Source organism: Rhincodon typus, chromosome 6 (assembly GCF_021869965.1).
Source record: "Rhincodon typus isolate 14 chromosome 6, sRhiTyp1.1, whole genome shotgun sequence".
NCBI lineage: Eukaryota > Metazoa > Chordata > Chondrichthyes > Orectolobiformes > Rhincodontidae > Rhincodon > Rhincodon typus.
This window is the reverse complement of record NC_063337.1, coordinates 61,245,896-61,267,447: the sequence shown is the minus strand read 5'-3', so window position 1 is coordinate 61,267,447 and position 21,552 is coordinate 61,245,896. Positions and strand designations below refer to the sequence as shown.

At 38.8% G+C, this 21,552-nt stretch overlaps 1 protein-coding gene across 5 annotated transcripts in view; it reads right to left on the bottom strand.

Moving 5' to 3' along the window:
- Nucleotides 1-2,311: 2,311 nt before the first annotated feature.
- The window catches only part of fat3a (FAT atypical cadherin 3a), a 689,153-nt gene continuing 669,912 nt past the window's right edge, over nucleotides 2,312-21,552 (bottom strand). For 4 of the 5 annotated variants that reach the window (XM_048598158.1, XM_048598159.1, XM_048598161.1 and 1 more), the window contains 2 exons: nucleotides 6,646-6,681; nucleotides 2,312-5,577 (listed from right to left, as the gene is read on the bottom strand). In XM_048598158.1, the coding sequence (XP_048454115.1) occupies nucleotides 4,964-5,577; nucleotides 6,646-6,681 (650 nt within the window). In that variant the 3' untranslated portion in view covers nucleotides 2,312-4,963. The remainder of the gene's footprint in view (nucleotides 5,578-6,645; nucleotides 6,682-21,552) is intronic. The other variant, XM_048598163.1, reaches the window with a different exon arrangement.

Below are 21,552 nucleotides of genomic sequence, written 5' to 3'. Positions count from 1 at the left end.
ATCATGCAAATACAGTAAATGTTTTTTCTAGATATGAGGCTCATAGGCAAATGTGATCACCAAGTTTCATTGCTAGGTCCGTTGCCTTACTGATTTATATACATAACTTGCACAATGGAATACAGAGTGCAATTGTTATGGTACCAAACCAGAAGAACTGGTATACAATAAGGATGGTACCAAATGAATACAAAAGAACATAAGAACTAAGAAGAGAAGTAGGCAGTTCAGCCCTTCAAGCTTGCTCCACCATTTGATACGATCATGGCTAATTTCATCTCGGCCTCAACTTCATTTACCTGCCCATTCTTCAAGCCATTGTTAATTAAAAATCTGTTTATCTCCTCCTCAAAATATATTCAATGTCCCAGCATTGACCTCACTTTAGAGTACTGAATTCTGGATTCATGACCCTTTGAGAGAAGTAATTTCTCTTAATCTCTATTTTACATCTGTAAACCCTTATCCTAAAACTGTGACCTCTCCTTCTCGATTGCCCCATGAGGAAACACCCTTTCTATGTCTCCTTTGTCAATCCTTAGTAGCATGTTATTACAACTCCTCTCATTCTTCTGAACTCCAGAGGGGCCTAAACTGCATGATCTCTCTTTATAAGACAAACCTCTCATGCTTGGAATCATGCTTGTGAGCCTCCTCTAAACTGCCTCCAATGCAACCACATCCCTCCCAAGTAAGGGACCAAAATTGTACACAATAAAATTGGATGGACTGTCAGAATGTGCACTAAAGTGGCAGATGGAATTCAATAAAGAAGTGTGAATTGATGCATTTTGGCAGAAGGGCTAGGGGAAGGCAATATAGTGTAAGTAACATAGTGTGTACAGAATCAGTGGAATCTTTGAAGGTAGCATGACATATTGAGAGAGCAGGTACTAAAGCATTTGGGATTTTGGGCTTTGTTTCAGAGGCATTGACTATAAAAGCACAGAAGTCATGGTAAACTTGGCCAGGCCAAAACCAGAGTATTGCATCCAATTCTGGTGACCATACTTCAAGAAGGATGTGAGTGTCCTTGAAAGAGTGTAGGGGAAATTTATCAGAATGGTTGCATTTGACTGGTTGGATTGAAGGGTCTGTTTCTGTGTTGTATGACTATGACTGCAAAACTGTACAAGCTTATAGCAGATTTAGAGATGCTATGCAAAGGAACCCTGTTTCATTGAGCAATGGTAAAAACACTAGCAGATACAGATTTAAAGTTTTGGTCAAAAGATGCAGAGAGGAATGTAAAGAAGAATGGTTTTGCACAGTGAATGGTAATGACCTGGAACACTCTGCCCTTGATGGAAGTGAAGACAAATAAACTTAGAGAGGCACAGACAGAGCAGGGGAATGGGACTGATTGGATCCTTCCACAGGGAGCAGGGATAGATGTAATGGGCTAATGCCCTCACTTGTCATATTGACTCTATGTACTGTTGAGCTTCTCTTTAATTCATGGACATTCTTCCAAATTGACTTTATCTATGATATGCTATCTTGCTTCAAGTCTATTTTTATCTGTTGATGGGCTAGGTTCCTTCACCAAAACTATGCTTATGACTTAATTTGACATTTTTCACTCGTATCAACAGTCTATTTCTTGAAGGTGATGATGAGTTGTGGGTATTACTTTTCTAAAGTCATTATGAAATTGCACATTTTCAATCAGTACCTAGAAATGTTGCTAATGAATGTTTTTGTTGGGAAATCATAGAAGTTACTAAGTTAAATGTAGTGGGGACATTTTAAATAGTAATTTAAGTTGATCATGGCTACACAAAGCCTCAAATCAAATAGATGTCTATTACCATAATGATTTATGTTATCAAGGTCCCCAACATCTGTTAAATTCCAAATTGAGAATTTGATGTAAAAAAGTGGAAATGTAAGCAATAGCTCTTCTGATCTAAATCCAATCTATCTCTTTCTTAGTGCAAAGTGATCGAAAGGTACACCACTCTCAACGTAGGGGTAGCACATTACAATACTTAGGTCTCCTCCCAATGCTAATCTTGCCAGCCAAACAATCCTCAATTTCTAACCTCAGTTGCTTGCCTGGAATTAGGTTCAACATTATACCTTTTTCCAAAGGAGGAAAGTGAGTGGTTTTCAAGCTTGACTATTCCTTGTGATGCTGAATGGAAAGATTCTTGTGATGGGATCTGAAGGTTATTTACACCCATTCCCCAAAACATCATTGATAATTAAACAGTGCAAAGGCTTAGTTCAATGAAAAGTTTGTGTGGTACATGTTATATATGATGAGTTAAGAAAACAGCATACATATTGGAGGAGACTCAAATTTTAACTAATTAAAAACACAATTTATTGTTACATCCACTTAAGAAATGTAGAGGCAGTTAAAAATCAATTTGTACAATGGACAACAATTGAGTCATCATAAAGTACTACACTTTTTTTTAATACTGCCAACAACACTGATTACACAGCTGATCATCGAAACGGATCAAGTTCTGCTGACATCTGTTTTCCTTTTGTTAACACGGAAAAAACTTGTTCTTTTGCGCTATTTAGCCATGTTTTGACAATGACTTGGCTTATTCACAGTAGCTATCAAAAACACAACCCTTAGAACATTGTCTTGTGCGACCTCAAAATTCAAGAAAAACTGGACTTGCTGAGTTTATTGCAAGACATTATTTGAAGTCTATTTTGTTTTACCTCATTGATAATCTTCAGCAACAGTAAAATTAGTATTTGGGTTATCAAAATGAAGTGATTGGATTTTGTTGAACCATTTGATACTTTTTCTTCTTTAGATATAGTCCAACAATGTTAATCAATCTCTGCTTTGGATTGATAATACACCTTTATCAGAAAAAGAAATTCAAGGCATCCCAGAACACATTATCTACAAATATCTACAAATGCTTGCAAAATTTAAACAACCCAATCTATATCTATGTACACTTTGTACAAACTTTTTAAACACATAAACTTACATCTTTACAAAGCCTGTTAATAGCAAGTAAAAATAATACACAACATGACGACCATGTAATACTACAAAAGCTTATAAATCTATAGGTGTATCAAATTTCACAATTTTCTAAAATAAGTTTCATAGACCCACAGCTACTTAAGATAATTTACATATAAATGAATGAAGAACAGTTGAGATGTAAACCTATTATGGGATATCCATGACAGGTTAGCTTTTGCCAGACTCTAAAGATGGATGAAAAAATAGAAATTCTTCACATTTTATTCAAGTTATGAACTTAAAAGCAGGCTAATGTGGAAAGCGCAACTTGTAGAAACTGGACTGAATCAGATCAAAGTTCCCCAATAAGCAACTTGTGTGACTTAGGCTAGATCAGAATTAAATTCCAGCTGTTAATCTACGTGCAAATTCTTTTCACTGCATGTATAAGTATGCTTTCACAAAACTGATTAACCCTGTATTACCAGAGATAATACTGTATGGGGAATCATTGACCTTTCTCACAGGCCAAAAGCATAATTGAATCAATTATTAAATTGCAAAAAGCTTTGCATAATGTGCAAGTAAAATAATTTGTAATAGAAATACATTCATTACTGTTTAGAAATTTCAGAAAGTGAATTTAAAATTTACCAACCTAAATTCTGGCCTAATCTGAGTTTGAAATATTTGCAAGATTTAAAATTTATATTTCCAATCACATGACTTTGAAAAGTTACTTTGTAGGCTACTGAATTTTCAGGACAACCGAAGATTATATGATTACAGCAGATATTACTTGTAAGGATGGAATCCTGCATTAATATGTCTGACCTTATCATTATGTAAAAACTCAAAAGTACAAAAGTGGCTTGTATATTTAATTCCAAAGGTTTTGTTGCAAGACCTTTACATTAAGCAAATACATCTCACAGTGCACCTTTCTCATTGTCAAAACACATGAGCTTGTCAAATAGCTCCTTAGACAAGATCAATAAAAATGCATTTTTAATTCCAAATATACATCAATTCTAGCCAGCAGTGCAATTCTATTTATTCACATATGAATTGACATTCCCATTTCCCTTCATACTTGTTTTAACATTTAAATAACTTGACTCCACTGTATTTGCAAGTGTACTTAGCAGATTGATTTCTCATGTTACATTCTATGTGCTTTGATATAGGAATACAACATGGTAGAAATGCTATAGCAATTAGATAATTTGTAAGAGCAGAGAAGAGGTGCGAGCTTTATTTTGGTTAGGTATTTTGGGTTGGCTTTTTTTTTTTAAGTGGTTACTATTCTACTTCATTTCACTGCTTTAACCTTACTGCAGTGAGTCAATTACTTCAGGACTGTGCGCAAATATGATTGATACTGTAACCAGCAAGGAAGTGAACAGTCAGAATTAAATTATGCAAGATGGATTGCTAAATATGTACTGCCCTTCTCCTAGACAACTGATGCCTTGCTAGTATACTACTAGACTATAGCAATATGTGTTAGGAGTCCAGTAAATTTAATTTATATTATTTCCCGAAAGTGCCATTACTAGTTACTTTGTCTCTTAAGCACTGCATTGGGGAATGCTTACATAGACTATTACTGTTGATTAGTATTTTATAGCATCAGAAAATCACTTAACCTAACAGTATCAAATGAGTTTCCACAGGAACAATATGTTAAAATATCATCCAGGATTCTTTTCTGCACTTACAACTCCAATAGTGACTTAGCTTGAAACCATAACATGACTATTACAAATAAATGAAACTCATTCATGAAAAGAAATCTTATTTGTAGATATATTGGAAGGAGTATTTTGTGGGTATTATGTCGTGAAATTTGTACCCAATTAGCAGAAAGCAACTCATTCTAATTTACTTTGTTCATCAGTTCCATGCGGATGCAAATGAGTAATGGAAAGCTCTTCATCTTCCTGCAACTGCATCTCTTTACTTCCAGTGTAGCTAAATTGTTCATTTTTAGCTCTGAAGTGGCCCATGTAGTTGTCACACCTGTGTCTGATATTGAGATTCTACAAAAGAGATATGAATATTATCAAAATTAAGTTCATCATCACTCTCGTAGTCACTCATCACTACTTCAGAATCATCAAAACCACAGCTCATCGACATATCTGAAGATGATGCATTTGTTGATGCAAGTACGGGCATTGATATATTGTCCCTAATCACTTTATCCAAGTCTTGGTTTGAACCTGCAGGGAATGCACCATAGCCAGTCTCATCCTGGATACCAACAGGCTCTCCTGCAGGCAACTGGTGAGGCGGAAGGTACTGGCTGGGATGGAAGTGTGGTCTTCTGCCATTGGAGTTTAAAGCGTTCAATGTGGATGTGGTCTGGGGTGACTGGATGATCTCGTATTGATCCTGGTAATCCTCTGGCAAGGGAGGAGGAAGTTGATCCTGGCCCAGGAATTCCTCATCTTGAGGAGGTGGAAAGTCACTGTCTATGTCATATCCACCGAGGTAGTAGTCAGCGTCTAATGATCGCGTATTCTCATGATGCACAGGGGCAGTATCTGCTGCTTCATAATGTGGTACTTCTTCAATATTTGGTAGTCGAGTGCTTGGCATCCAGTCTGAGGTATCCCAATGATATGCTGTAATAGAAAAGAATGACTATAACATTTCTATTATTACAACTAGCTCAAGAAAAAGTTATCAATGGATGACCCTTTTGTTCTGCCATTCCAAGACATTTAATTATTGAGCGACAGTGCTGCTAATGAATGTGTTTCTTCTATGAAGTGTACCAAATGAAATTTGATTGACTTTTTGATTATTCGTAGTTAATATATATTACACGTAGTCCTTAAACTAGAACATTTTGGTTTCAATTAAACCGTGCACATCCTTATTCAGAGATCAGAATATTTCAAATAATTTTGTGATTTATTACTTGACATGTATAATGTTCTTGAGTGTCCAACCAGTTTTATCTTTTGGCAGTGAAAGATAATGCTCCGTATTACAACTTTTCTTAATTTGTTCAAGTTCAATTTCAATTAGTACAAGCTCTGTAGCCATTGTATAAATTTAAAGAGTTCTAATTGTTAAAAATATACACACAGAGCTATGCATAAAAGTAAATATACGTATCTGTTGCTTAATATGTAATAGCATTCATTGATCAAACCCACACCAACAGACTTAACATGAAATAGGATGTCAAAGTCATGCAAAGGCCAACTAAAAATCAGCATGCATATTGAAAGCCAGTCAATCATACAATAAAAACTGTGCATTGATAAAATACAGCTGAACCAGCAAATTGTTGAATGATGCTTTTCAGTTAAACTATGCCTTATTCATTCCTAATAAGCATGATAACAAATACTTAATATTTTAATGCCTTTCAATATTATGGTCAGCTTGTTCATGCTGAACAACTATTCACCAATTTAAATTAATTACTAAAGGTTGAAATTCATTATTCTAACAAAATGAGTTCAGCCTGAAGGTCAACGGAAACAACACAGTATTCAAACGTAAATCCATGCCCTTGCAGATTATTCTGCTCGGGTTAGAAATCATTGTAACCCTTGCAGCTCTATTACATGCATGTGTAGTAGGGAATTGAGTTCAAAAACAAGTGAGGCAAATGCTACTTTAAAATACAAGATCTTGGGATAGCATTAAAAAGCAGATCGGAAGTGTTCAGGAGTCACCTCTGTTGTAGTTCTGCCCCTCCTCGGCAAGGGACACTGTCAGGTGGAAAGTGAAAATGAGTGAATGGTTAAAAACATATCTTAAGTATATTAGTTCAGATAGGGCATATATATTACTGACATAGGTTTAAACATTTCTATAAAGTATTGGTTATACATCTAGCCCAGCAGCAAAAAGGACAGTCCCATTCTTTTGGATTCAAAACTCCTCTCAAATAAATATTAAATCTTAGATCCATTAAATGGTCTGCATTTGTCATTTTCTGTTTTAAATCTACAAAGAAAGAAACTATTTAATACAGATTGCAGTTAGTACAATATTTATTGATTCATATCAATATATCACATCTTCACCAGATGTTGCAATAATTAATTGTACATATTTGTACATATTAGAATTCCGTTTGATATGATTCAGAACAAACAAAGGAGTCTTGATGTCATTTCACTGCGACCACAATTCATGAACATTAGTATAAAATGCACTACCTAAAAAAAAGCAGTACCAATCTAAGATAGTAGGAACTGCAGATGCTGGAGAATCTGAGATAACAAGGTGTAGAGCTGGACGAACACATTTCTGATGAAGGGTCTAGGCCCGAAACGTCAGCCCTCCTGCTCCTATGATGCTGTGTTCATCCAGCTCTACACCTTGTTATCTCAGTACCAATCTAACATAGGTTTCAGTACAAATGTGTTTCCAAATAGTTTGTGTTTTGACTAATTTGACTGATGTTTTAATTTCTTCAAAGGTTAAACTGGAATTTGTTTTTTTCTTTATTTAATCAAATTTGGTGGATTAAAGAAACCCAAAATTAATTTGTTTGCCTCCACGCTATGATTTTCAGATACACATTCGCGAAATGATTAATTTAAACAATAATGTTGCCCAAAATTATAAGTAAACACATTTCCATACTGGTATATGTTAGAATGAAGCAAGGTTGTCTCTAAACTGTTCTGGGTTTGTTTTAGAAAATACATCAAAATGTCATTTCAAAAGAGGTTAAACTGTCAGAAATATAATTGATATTTTATTTCCACTTAAATTTGATCATTGTAATTTAGCCTCCTTTGTACTTTTTTAGAATTGCATCATGTGATAAGTATCCCTCCAGTTATTTCTTTGTGATGAAACTCAGACTTTGTTCCATTAATTCCGTCAGCTGTCTTGCTGAGAGTCAGAATTCTCATGTTTTGTCACAGAGCTTGGAGAAGGTTTTAATAATTCTTCTTGATTACTTCTCTATTCTACCATATTCCTGCTATAAATTCAATCAAGAGTATGCTGAGATTACTTAAAGTTACACAAAGATCAGATAGGTCAGGTCCTTGTTAGCAGTGAATGAGGTAACCTCCTGGAATTGTGCCTTGGCCTATCTCAAACATGGCAATCTATGAAAATTGCTGGAAATAGAATATAGATGCCTAACATATTCTTTGAAAAAAATATTTTATTGTACTTTAACAATAAACAATATGCAACAATAAATGAGCTAATACTATGGACAAAATAACTTCATATGAAAACATCTACAGAACTTATTTGTATGTAACATTATAAATCTTTCCAAAGTTCCAGATAAAAGCACTGTGGCACAGAAGGAGATATATAAGAAGGTTCTTTTACGAACCATTGATTAAAAAATGTGATTTTTAAGGCAGTAAAAGAAGCTGAACACTGTAGAGATTTAGAGAACATAAGGATTCAGAGTCAAAGCAATGCAAGGCATGGTCACTGATGGTGGAGTGATGAACATTGGGGTGTGCAACATGCTTTATTTGGAGGAGCACCTAGGTCTCACAAAGGGTTGACAGAGGTGACAGAGCTATGGAGTTAAGAGGCCATGAGGACCTTGAGTGTGACCATGGAAACATCAATATCATAAAATTGCTAGACATTAGCAAGTCATTGTAGATTTGCAAATACAGGAGTGATGAGTGAATGGAACCTACTGCACATTGACATGATGGCAACATAGTTTTAGATTTTAGTTTTACAAGGAGTGGAATGTAAAACACCAACCAGGAAATCATTGGTACAAGTTTATTTTAGAGGGGCAGAATGGTGGCTCAGTGGTTAGCACTGCTGCCTCGCAGCACCAGGGACCTGAGTTCGATTCTACCCTCAGGCGAGTGTCTGTGTGGAGTTTGCACATTCTCCCCACGTCTGCGTGGGTTTCCTCCGGGTGGTCTGGTTTCCTCCAACAGTCCAAAGATGTGCAGGTTAGGTGGATTGGCCATGCTAAATTGCCCGTAGTGTTCATGTGGGTTATGAGGATTGGGTCTGGGTGGGATGCGCTGAAACATGGTGTGGACTTGTTGGCCCGTTTCCACACTGTAGGGGTTCTATGACAATGACTTAGGGTTTGAACAACAAATAGGCTGAGGCAGAGGTACACACGGGCAAAGCTATGGGGATGAAAGTAGATGGCTTTAGTGGAGGACAAGATATGAGGTTGGTAGCTCTGCTCAGGGATTTGAGGTAACGGTTTCAGCTTTCTATTAGATGCCAGGAAGGAGGATGAAGTCTCAATTCATGGTTAGAACCTATATTCCTAACGGATGGCTTCAACCTTCCCAATAGTTTTGCTCACGATACACACTGTAATTTTGAGACCACAGAAATTTAGTAAGTCAGTTAATTGCTTATGCTGTTTAATCAAGTAAATAAATTCTACAAAAATAAGCTTATATGACAGTTAATATTTTAACTAATGTCACCTACATAAAACAACATGCAGTGTCTTTCAAAGTGAGGGAAATTTTTTAATTCCAAGCATCATATTTTCATAACAAACGCAAGGAGAACAATTAACAGGTTAAATACCTTCATTCTCAATTGTGTCAACTGCATCATTAACCAGGCGTATAACAGTCACTATTGAAGCTTTTAAGGCAGGGTAAGAAAAAGGGAAAGGTAGGAAAAGGAGCAGCAGAAAGTAGTGCAACGTTAATAAGCAGTTCTACATTAATTTCTTAACACTTTTTGATGTAAATTCCTCTAAAAACGGAAAGGAAAGTATAAGAATATTGAAACTGAATGAACAATTTGATTTTTCATTGTTCTATTGCATAATTTTAATAAAAACAGTTGTGAAATAACTTTTTTTAAAAAAGGCTGATATTACAAATTGAGTTTCTCAGTGGACCCTATCTTTGAGAAAATTTATAATGTTATTACAGGCAAGCAACAGGAAGGAGTGTCTGACTTCATTCTATTGATGTGTTCGGAGCGGCGGTACAATCTCCAGAAGTACTACACACAATAATGTACCGAAACTCTCAGGATATTACACAGCATAACAGTTCAGCCAGAGCAACATACTAAAGAACTGACACATAATGGATACATTGAGTGAGCATAAATTTTTGTTCCACTGATAGTTGTGAAGATGATGCATCTGTGTCATAGGATCATATTACTCACATTTGTGCATTGAGATTTCATAAATTAACTAAGGATGTCTGCATAGTTTTAAGAAATACATTCTGTGCTACCCTGTAGCTATCCTAGCTCATTATTACTGATTAAAATCACAACAACTTAGATATATAGAGCACCTTTAATAGAATAAAACATCACAGGAGTTGTTGTATAGCATAATTAGGCAGAGTATCGTGAGATGATATCTAGGCAGCACCAACTTCTTGACCACTGTTAGGAATAAGCAACAAATGCTGGTCTTGCCAATGACAATTACATCATGTAAAAGTAAAAGAAAGTTACCTTTAAGTGGGTTTTAAGGAACTTCTAAAAGGTAGAAAGAGAGGTCAAAAAGTGTAGGATGGTAACTTCAGTACTTAACAACTACTGGTCTGGTCGGCAATCGTAGAGGAGTTAAAAAGAGGGATGTTCAAGAGGCCAACTTCAGAGGAGCAGGGATATTTTGAATGTTGTGGGACTGCAGAAGATTATAACAGTGACATTTCAAAAGTACATCTTTGGCTGTATTGTCTCAGCATTTGCTACTTATGGGAATCTTGATGCGAGTCAAAATGTTATATTAGGTTAGTATTTCAGCTGAATCAAACTGATACAGAATTAGGTAAAGATGTTCCTTTTAGGTCAGAGATTTTGCTATTAATTCCTTGGAAGAGCAATGTGCTTCACTACCTTCCTATATACTAAGCTGGGTCTCTGGGAAGTTTAATAATAACTCTGAGCACAGTTGCAAGACAATGGAAATATTTGCCAAAACAGTTCTGTAAATTTTCAAAGATTTAACATCACCAACTTATTACTGCATATGAGGCTATTTATCATTTCACAACTGTGCTAACTTTTCAAATAAATAATTCACCTAGTGCCACCCTCCCTTAGCACACACTTCCTTTTCAGATAGTAATCCAATTTCCTCTTGAATGCTTTGATTGAACTTCCCTTCACATGCTCCAAGTAGTGCATTTCAAATCCTAACCACTCATTGTGTAAAAAAGATTTTTCTCATGTCGCTATCGCTTCTTTTGTCACATTCTCAAAAAGATTCTACCAGATTCATCAATCATAATCCGTTCCTCACAGTCCCAAGCTGCCTCTCTCTGATTAGCGCAAAACCTACAAGGTGCTCCATCATCCAACCTTACTTATGGACTCTAGCTATTTCATGACAATAGATGTTAGGTTAACTGGTCTGTAATTCTCTGGTTTCACTATCTCTAAACAGCAAAGTGACATTCATAACTTTCTAATCAAAAGGAAAAGTTCCCAAATCTGAAGAACTGGAATATTAGAGATCAGACATCTGCAATGCTACCACCTATTTCTTTTAAAATCATGGCATGAAAATATTGGCCATGTGGATTTAGCCTGTCAAATCTGCTCCATCACTTAACGCAAGCATGACTGATTAAACAGCAACATGTTTTACTCTCAGTATCCCCATTAAGTCCTTCCACCATTGGCAATCAGAAATCTGTCCATCTCTACTTTAAATATACTCAAAGAATGAGTTTCTACTGTCTGAGGTGGAGAATTCCAAAGATTTCCAACCCTCTGCATATAAGAATTTCCACTTGTCTTGATTCTAAATGGCATCCCACATTTTAAAATTATTTCCCCTGGTTTAAGACTCCCCTGCCAGGGGAAATATCTTACCTGCATTTACCCTGTCTATGCCTTTAAGTATTTTGTAAGTTTCAGTGAGAACACTTTGTGAGAATCTTTGAAACTCCGGGGAATACAGGCCGAATTGGTGCTATTTGTTGTCATTTATTTCTCTATTACTGTTATTTTGCTTATACTAATTTTGCCGAGGTACTGCGCTGGTTTTTAACATGCTCCCACAGATGGGTTGGCAAACAAAAGGGGTATACAAATTGGGCACCATGCCATGGGTGTTCTTGGTACCTACCCTGCCAAACTTGCCCCCATGCTAAATTTACCAACATCAGAGAAGAAATTGGTCAAGCCTGCCCATAGTATTAAGTGGTCAATTAATGAAAAAGTACCACATAACAGGCTGATTAACAGCACTGAGGTTGTAGCTTAGAAGCATCAGTGTCCAACTGGTTGAAAATAAAAATCAGCTTAACAGCAGAAGCAGTGAGCCTGGTAAATGGTTATTCTAAAGCTTGGAGGTGACAGGATGGTAATGATTCCCAATCATCAGTTCTGGGAATACTTTTTTTATTATATATAAATTAATTGGTTCTTCTAATGTGGAGTAAGTTTTTAAAACATGGTGATACCAATTTGGATAAATAGCAAACAATGAGGATGTTATAAATGACCAGTAACAGGATACAGACAGATGAGCAGAATGGATAAATATGGAACTTAATATGAGCAGGTGGAACTTAATTCAGAGAATTGAGAGGTGATGCATTTTGGCAGAGGCAATGCAGACAAAATGGTACTTGTTCCAGTTTGTGCAAAAACAGAAGAATCTCATGGTGGGCAGGGGTTATTGAATGTGCATTGATATTTGAAGGTGGCAGGATAAATTGAGGGAATGGCTGGTAAAGCACCTGTGACTTTATGCTTCATTAATGAAGTGTGGAGTACAAAAGCAAGAAAGTCATATTGAACTTTCATAAGGTTCCGTAGCAACTGACATATTGTGTTAAGGTCTAATCATCATAGTTTAGGAAGGATACAAAGATGGTTGACAGTACAGAGGAGATTCATTAGAATGGTTCTGAGGCAGAGGGCTTTAATTATAGGGTTACATTGGAAGGACTGGGGTTGCTGTTTTTTAAGAGAAAAAGGTACTGGGGGGTGATTTGGTAGAGATATGCAAGATTATGATAGATTTAAGTAAGGCAGGTGACTAAAAACTGTTTCAACTTATTGATGACTGAGAGACTAGGGGGCACAGGTTTGGGCAGAGGATGCATGAAGAATGTATGGAAGAAGGGTGGTATGGTGGCTCAGTGGTTAGCACTGCTGCTTCTCAGCGCCAGGGGCCTGGGTTCGATTTCCCCCTCGGGCAACTGTCTGTGTGGAGTTTGCATGTTCTCCCCGTGTCTGCATGGGTTTCCTCTGGGTGCTCTGGTTTCCACCCACAGTCCAAAGATGTGCAGGCTAGGTGGATTGGCCATGCTAAATTGCCCATAGTGTTCAGGGATGTGTAGATTAGGTGGGTTTGGGGAATGAGTCTGGGTGGGATGTTCTGAGGGTCGATGTGGACTTGTTGGGCCGAAGGGCCTGTTTCCACACTGTAGGGATTCTGTGGAAACATTGATGTAGCGAATGGGCAAGTAATCACCTGGAATATTTCACCCACTAGGATGGTGGAAGTGGAAACAAAAAGTGATTTCAAAAGGAAATTGGATGACCACTCAAGGGAAATAAACCTGCTGGGATGCTGAGGTCAAGCAGGAGAGAGTGTCTTATTGAATTACCTGGCCAAGAGCTGGCATTGATTTAATGGGCCAAATGGTCTCTTCTGGTCCTGTAAAGGACTAAGACTCAATATTCCACATTGCTTTTAATCACTTCTTTTAGTTTATTTTTAATTAACTTGGGGGAACATGGGTGTCGCTGGCTGGCCAGCATTTATTGCCTTGCCCTAGTTACCCTTGTGGTGGTGGTGCTGGTGAGCTGCCTTCTTAAATTGCTGCAGTCCATGTGCTGTAGATAGATCCACAATACTCTTAGGGAGGGAATTCCAGGATTTTGACCTAGAAATGGCAATATATTTCCAAGTCAGGGTGGTGAGCGGCTTAGAGGCAACTTGCAGGTGGTGGTGTTCTTGTGTATCTGCTGCCCTCGTCATGCTAGGTAGAAGTGGTCAAGAGTTCGGAAGGTGCTGTCGAAGGACATTTGGTGAATTTCTGCAGTGAATCTTGTTGATATTACACACTGCTTCTACAGAATGTAGGTGGTAGAGAGTGAATGCTTGTGGATGTGGTGCCAATCAAGCAGCTTGGTTTGTACTGGTTGATGTCATGCTTCTTTAGTATTGTTGGAGCTGCACCATCCAGGCAACTAGGAAGTATGACATCACATTCCTGACTTGTGCCTTGTAAATGGTGAACAAGTTTTGGGGTCAGGTGGAGTTACTTGCTGCTATATTTCTAGCCTCTGACCTGCTTTTGTAGCCAATGTATTTACATGGTGAGTCCAGCTGAGCTTCTGGTCAATAGCTACCCAGGATGTTGATAATGGGGGATTCAGTGATGGTAACATCCTGAATGTCAAGGGACAGTGGTTAGATCGTCTCTTATTGGAGATGGTCATTGCCTGGCATTTGTGTGACATGAACATTAACTGCCACTTGCCAGCCTAAGCCTGAATATTGTCCAGATCTTGTTGCATTTGAATACGGACTGCTTCAGTATATCAGGAGTTGCAAATGGTGCTGAACATTGTGTAATCATTGGCAAACATTCCTACTTCTGACCTTATGATGGAGGGAAGAACATTGATGATACAGCTAAAGATGGTTGGGGCAAAGCCCCTACTCTGAGGAACCCCTGCAGAGATGTCCTGGAGGTAAGATGAATGATCTCGAACAACCACACCCATGTGCCAGGTATGACTGCAACTAGCAGAGAGTCTGCTCCCCAATTCCCATTGACTCAGTTTTGCTGAGGCTCCTAAATGCTACACCGTTGAACATGGCCTTGACGTCAAAGGCCGTCACACTCAATTCACCTCTGGAATTCAGCTCTTTTGTCCAAGTTTGAATCAAGGTTTTAATGAGATCAGGAGCAGAGTGGATCTGATTGATGCCCAGTTTAGGTTCAATGTGTACTTTATTGCTGAACAAGTGCTGCTTGATCACACCCTTCACTTTACCAATGATCCAGAGTAAACTGATGGGACGGTGACTGGCTCGGTTGGCTTTGTCCTTTTTTTGTGTAATAGGATGTACCTGGGCAATTTTCCCCATTGTTGTACTGGAAAAGCTTGACTAGTGGAGCAGCAAGTTCTAGAACACAAGTCTTTGATACTGTTGCAAAAGTTGTTTGTATTCATTTTAATATATTTTGCAAGATCCTTTTTATTTTTTTTAAAGCTCTTATTACCTGCTTTAACACCCATTACTGCCTTTCACCTCTCCCATTTGCCATGATATGTGCTATTTTTCTGAATGCTTTTTTGTTTTTCTAGTTTTGTCATCTCTTACCTCTAGTCATCCATGGCTATCTTGTTTGACAAATAGAAGCATCAGTCTTTGTGTATTAACTCATCTGTACATTAAATTGTTATTTGAACACCTAACTCCCATATACTGTTATTTCATTAATAAATAGATTAATTTAGTTTACTTTGAATAGCATCTTCTCAATGCATTGAAATCAGCCTTACATAAATCAATCCTAGTAGCAGTTTCACGTTTCTCCCTTCAAACCATAACATTGAACTGGACCATATACTGATCATGACTTGGTAAATGTTCTTCATCATTAAACTGTTAATTAAACATGTCTCATTATTCAATACTGATTCTAATATGGGCTGCCTCCTATCGACTCAAAGCCATTCTGTTGTAGAAAACCATTTTGGACACAAGAAATTCACTCTTTTTTTATTTTCACTCATCCCAATCTATACAAAAGATAAAAAGCCCATTTAAAACATTGTCTTCCTGACAATGTTTGCCTACTCACTGTTTTTACACAAGCTACCACTTCATTATAAACTACTGAGTTTAATCCCCTAACACTCCAATTTTTCTTGATTTCCTGTGCACCTGATAGGCTGGTATATTTAGATTGTCTTCTAGCCACTTCTCTATAATGTCTAGCATGTCAAATCTTTAAAGTGGAAGTTCATTACATTCCATGCATTTGTATGAAGACCATACATCCAAAATAGTCCACATTACCCACATTTTCTTCTTGTCTCACTGGATTTCTCAGGTCTCATCTTTAATTTTCCTTTATCTGTGTTCAGTACTTAAAGCCCAATTGCTGACAATTATTCCACTTTCTTTGCTTTAGTTTGTTTCAGAATTACCTTTTCCATATAAACCCTTCTACGCCCCTATGCCCACCTTGACTATTGCTACTGTCGTACGAGTTTTAAGTTCATGCGATCAAATCAATTATACTTTCCACTAGGGCCTGGTCCATGCCTGTTCAAGTAGACACCATCCCAATGGTACAATTTCGTCTGGTCACAGTACTGCTGCTAATGTCTCATGATATAGAACTCCTTGTTCTTCCACCACTCCATCAGTCCTACACTCACTTCTCTAATCTGTTTAATCCTGTGCCAATTTGCATTTGGCTTGGTTAATATTTCAGAATGTAGCCTCAGGGTCCTGCCCTTCACGTTAACTGCTAATTGTTGATACATTCCAAACAGAACCTTGTCCCTATGGCACAGGTCCCATCATAGATCAAAACATGACAATCCCACCCCATGCACTCCTCTCTCCCATTTCCTTTCAAGCTGCTTTTAGATGTTCTACATAATGGCATCAAAAGGCAACAAACCACGCATACTCACAACTCTGTATGAAAGGCTGATAACTATTTCTCCTAACTGTTGAATCCCTGAACAATAATGTTATGCCTCCCTTCTTTCTTAGACAGTCTCCTGAATTCTGGTTGCCCTTTAACAACCTTCATACTTCCCTTCACAAGCAGCAAGTACTTGCCGAATTGGAGCAGTTTTATTTGCTTTACAAAATTGAGAGGCATGGATAGTTGGGGTCTTTGTAGAAATGTCAATTCCTAGCAGACATGGCTTTAAGGAAAGAGGGGGAAAGGCGATGTGGAAAGCAATTTTTTTTTTGTTACACATGGTGGTAAGTGTCTGGAATGGGCTGCCACAGGAGGTGGTAGAAGCAGATGTGATAGCAATGTTTGAGGCATCTCGACAGATACATGAATAGGCAATGAGTAGAGGTCTATGGACCACAGAGGCAAAGGCTTTTAGTTTAGAAAGGCTTCACGTAGCAGCACAAGGCTGGTGGGCTGAAGGGCCTGTTCCTGTGTTATACTGTTTTTTGTTCATTTTCTCTCTCAACTGATTCTACTTGATCTATACACTACTCATCATACCAACTCAATTCTGAACCTGTATCTTTCCATGAGGTGTGAAGGAAGAAAACAATTGTTCGGGTACTGCTCCTCCTTCTCTTCCATCAGGATATCTCCAGCTCACATTTCAGTTCTATTCCTGAAAGATTTGAGTTGGTGGCGTCTATCCACAACGTAATCCTTCAGGATAGTATTTGTATTCACAAACTCTCATGCACTGCAGTTCGGACTTAAGAGCATTCCTACAAGTTGTTCGTGTAAATTGTTTATATCTTGTTTTCAGTCAGTTGGAAGTTTTTTTTCTTCTTTCTCCACACACTAATGACTAACTTTCTACTGTCTCATCTTCCTACACGCAAATATTTGGATGTAAACAAACAAAAAGCAGTAGCACCTTCACCCACTGCACTGAATTTCTGACATTACTAATTTTTTTCTTTGTTCATGGGATGTAGGTATTGTTAGCTGGTACAGAACTTATTATCCATTCCTAATTGAGCTGAAACTGTTGTGGTGATCTGCCTTCTTGAACCTTTGCAGCCCTTGAGAAGTAGGGGCACCCACTGTGCTGTTAGGAAGGAATTCCAGGATTTTGACTCAGCAACTTTGAAGGAAAATGACACAGTTCCAAGACAGAATGGTGTGTTGCTCAGAGGGGAACCTGCACTGGGTGTTGATCCCACACATCTGCTGCCTTGTCTTTCTAGGTGGTAGAGGTCATGGTTTTGGAAGGGGTGTTGGAGGAGCCTTGGTGAATTATTACAGTGAATCTAGAAAATGTAAAAACTACAAATAATGTCCTCTTAAATCTACTTACAGGTCTGAAGATCCTACAAAATCCAAACCCGAGTATTAATCACCTCCTGGTGCTCCGATATGGCGACCCTGGCAAGCTACTGCTCCCCAGTCCTAGAATATCTTAGTGAAATGATGTCTCTACTACCTTTCGCACGAATTCATCTCTGCCATCCTGACAGTCTAGCTCAGGCGAAAGTGAGGAACGCTCCGGATGAAATTTGCATGGCTAAAAATGCTCTGGAGATGAAATTCCCCGAGGTCTTGTTCGTCATGGCCAGTAAGTTCAATCAGGCCAACCTCAACATGGTGCTACCAAAATATCACCATCACATCAGCTGCCCCATCAGAGGACCAAACATCTTGGACCACTGCTACACAACCATCAAAGATGCCTACTGCTTCATACTCCATCTACACTTTGGAAAATCCGATCGCAATGCTGTGTTCCTCCTCCTATCTTACAAGAAGTTGAAACGAGAGGATCCATCACAGAAAGTAGTACAGTGGAAGAGCTTCTCCGGGACTGCTTGGAATCAGTGGACTGGAACATATATGCAAGAATTCAACGGACAACTCAGACAAGTACATCACCACCATCGTGGACTTCACTAGCAAGTGCATAGAAGACTGCATGCCAAAGAAGTCAATCCGGGTGTTCCCCAGTTGGAAACTTTTGATGAACTGGGAAATCCACTGCTTACTAAAGATCAGGTGTGCGGCATTCAAGTCAGATGACTCAGACCTATACAGGAAATCCAGATATGACCTCTGCAAAGCCATTAAAGGTGCCCAGAGGCTGCACCAGACCACATTAGAGGCCCAAACTAACCACATGGACACCTACTGCCTGTGGCAAGGCCTACATGACATAACAGGAGACCCAATGAAGCAGAACAAAATAGTGGACAAAAACACATCCCTCCCTGATATGCTCAATGCTCTTTATGCTTGGTTTGAGCAGAATGCCAGTGTGCGCTATCACCCACCCAGACAGCCCTGGATGCACCATTCCCTTTGTTACTGGTGCAGATGTCAGATCGGCCTTCTAGAGAGTAAACCCGAGGAAAGCGATTGGGCCAGACGGAGTCCCCGGCTGTGCGCTCAGATCCTGTGAGGGGCAGCTGGCGGAAATATTCGCTGACATCTTTAACCTCTCCCTGCAACAATCTGAAATCCCCACCTGCTTCAAGAAGACCACCATCATCTCAGTACCAAGGAGAAAACATGCAATGTGCCTCAACAACTACCGCTTGGTGACTCTGACCTCCAAAATTTATTAAGTGCCGCAAAACATTAGTCATAGCCCACATAAACTCTAGCCTCCCATCCTGCCTCAATCCTCTGCAATTTGCCTATTGGCAAAACAGGTCCACAGCGGACACCATTTCACTAACCTTACATCTGGACAAGAAAGGACACCCATGTCAGGCTCTTAATCATCAACCACAGTTTCGCCCTCAACACCATAATCCTTTCTAGACTAATCTCAAAACTCCGAGACACCGGTCTCTGCTCCACCAGATCTCTCCTGACCCACAGACTGCAATCAGTGAAGATAGACAATAGCACCTCCTCCACAATACACTAGTGCCCCACAAGGATGCATACTCAGCCCATCACTGTACCTCCCTGTACACTCTCGACTGAATATCCAAATTTCATATGAACGCCATCAACAAGTTTGCTAATGATACCACTATTGTAGGCTGGATATCAAACAACGATGAGTCAGAATACAGGGAAGATTGCTTGATATCGTGGTGTAATGATAAAAATCTCTTTTATATCTCAACCAAACAAAAGAACTGATCATTGACTTCAGAAGGAAAAGACGAGGACACGCCTGTGTCTACATCAATGGAGCTGAGGCGGAGAGGGTCGACAGCGTCAAGTTCCAAGGAGTGAGAATAACCAATAATCTGTCCTGGATCTCCCATGAAGATGTGATGGTCAAGAAGGCACAACAACATCCTTTCTCCCATGGGACGGTTAGGAAATTTGGCATTTTCACAATGACTGTCAGGGCAGTCCATGTTTGAAAGACAAAATGGCTGACAAGAGAAAAACAGAATAAAACAGCTTGCTCTAGCATTCAAGTGAAACACAAGGGTACCTTTTTGAACAGGGTTATACCAAGGTGAATGGGAGGCTGTGCAAGCAACCATCCGAGACAGGCATCCTCTTATCAAACTAAAGGATTGACAAGTGATTGATTCCAGTCTCATTTAATGAAAGGTTTCTGTCTCATGAAGTGAAAAGCACCAGTTAGAACAAGGGCTGTAAATCTCAGCCCATGAACCAGCCAACTTAACTCTTAAAGTAGTTATGAAAATAACTGCAAGTTATTTTGTAGTATTTAGTTGTTTCTTTTGAGGTTATTCACAATATTAAGAAATAGGTTCTCGTTAAAGATTCTTCAGATAATCACAGGGATCGATTTCAACACATATTGATACATGTATAACCAAAGTATAATAGAAGCATTAGGGGAAAAACATTTAAATCTAGATGTGAAAGTTAATTAGTCTTGGGAAACGCTTTACTCATCTTTACTCCGTGAAAAAAATAGATGGTTCACAACTTACTAATCACAAAGTGTTAACAGTATACGTGGCCGTATAACTTTACAATTTATAACAGAAATTAATGTTACAAATTTTATAGAGGTTAGTTAAAACCAACTATCTTTTGTATTTTAATACATATATTTTCCACTGTCCCAATACTAAGAGAAATAACTGAATTTGATAGAGATACCACATAGAATACAATACATGGGACAGACCAAAGGCATATAACCAGTAGCTTTGGAATACTAATTAATAAGATGCATAGAAAGATCTCAAGTTCTGGAGATAATAACGTCTTTTAATCACTATGAGATCATGGGAACCTGGGACTGTCTCAATGAATACCCATTATTGATTGGGTGTACTGAATAAGGGGGAAGGACAGTGACCACGCTGTGGGTGGTTACTGTAACACAAATGTTTAAAAATGCTGTACTTCACTGTAAAAATCAGAATGTGTCATTGATTTCTCTTCTGAGCTAAAGTTTAAGAGAACAACTGGGTTCTCACTCCGAGGCCAGATTCGGGGAAGGTGTTTGGCCCTCTCCCTGCATTAACCGGTTGTTGTTTGAATAAAAGTCTGCCACTTGCCTGAATCCCGCCTGCCTCCTGAGGCTTTGTCCCCAGATTGACTGGCGATGGGGTGGGGTCAGTGTTACGCTCCTCCAAGGGATCTCACCAAATTTTACAGATGCATCACAGAAAGCATTCTATCTGGGTACATGGTACAGGGCTGGATGAGCACAGCAGGCCAAGCAGCATCATAGGAGCAGAGAGGCTGACGTTTCGGGCCTAGACCCTTCATCAGAAAAGGGGGAGGGGAAGGGGGTTTTGAAATAAATAGGGAGAGAGTGGGAGGCGGATAGAAGAGGGATAGAGGAGAGGATAGGTGGAGAGGAAACAAACAGGTCGAAGAGGCGGGGATGGAGCCAGTAAAGGTGAGTGTAGGTAGGGAGTTAGGAAGGGGATAGGTCAGTCCAGGGAGGACGGACAGGTCAAGGGGGCGGGATGAGGTTGGTCGGTAGGAGATGGAGGTGCGGCTTGAGGTGGGAGGAGGGGATAGGTGGGAGGAAGAACAGGTTAGGGAGGCAGGGACGAG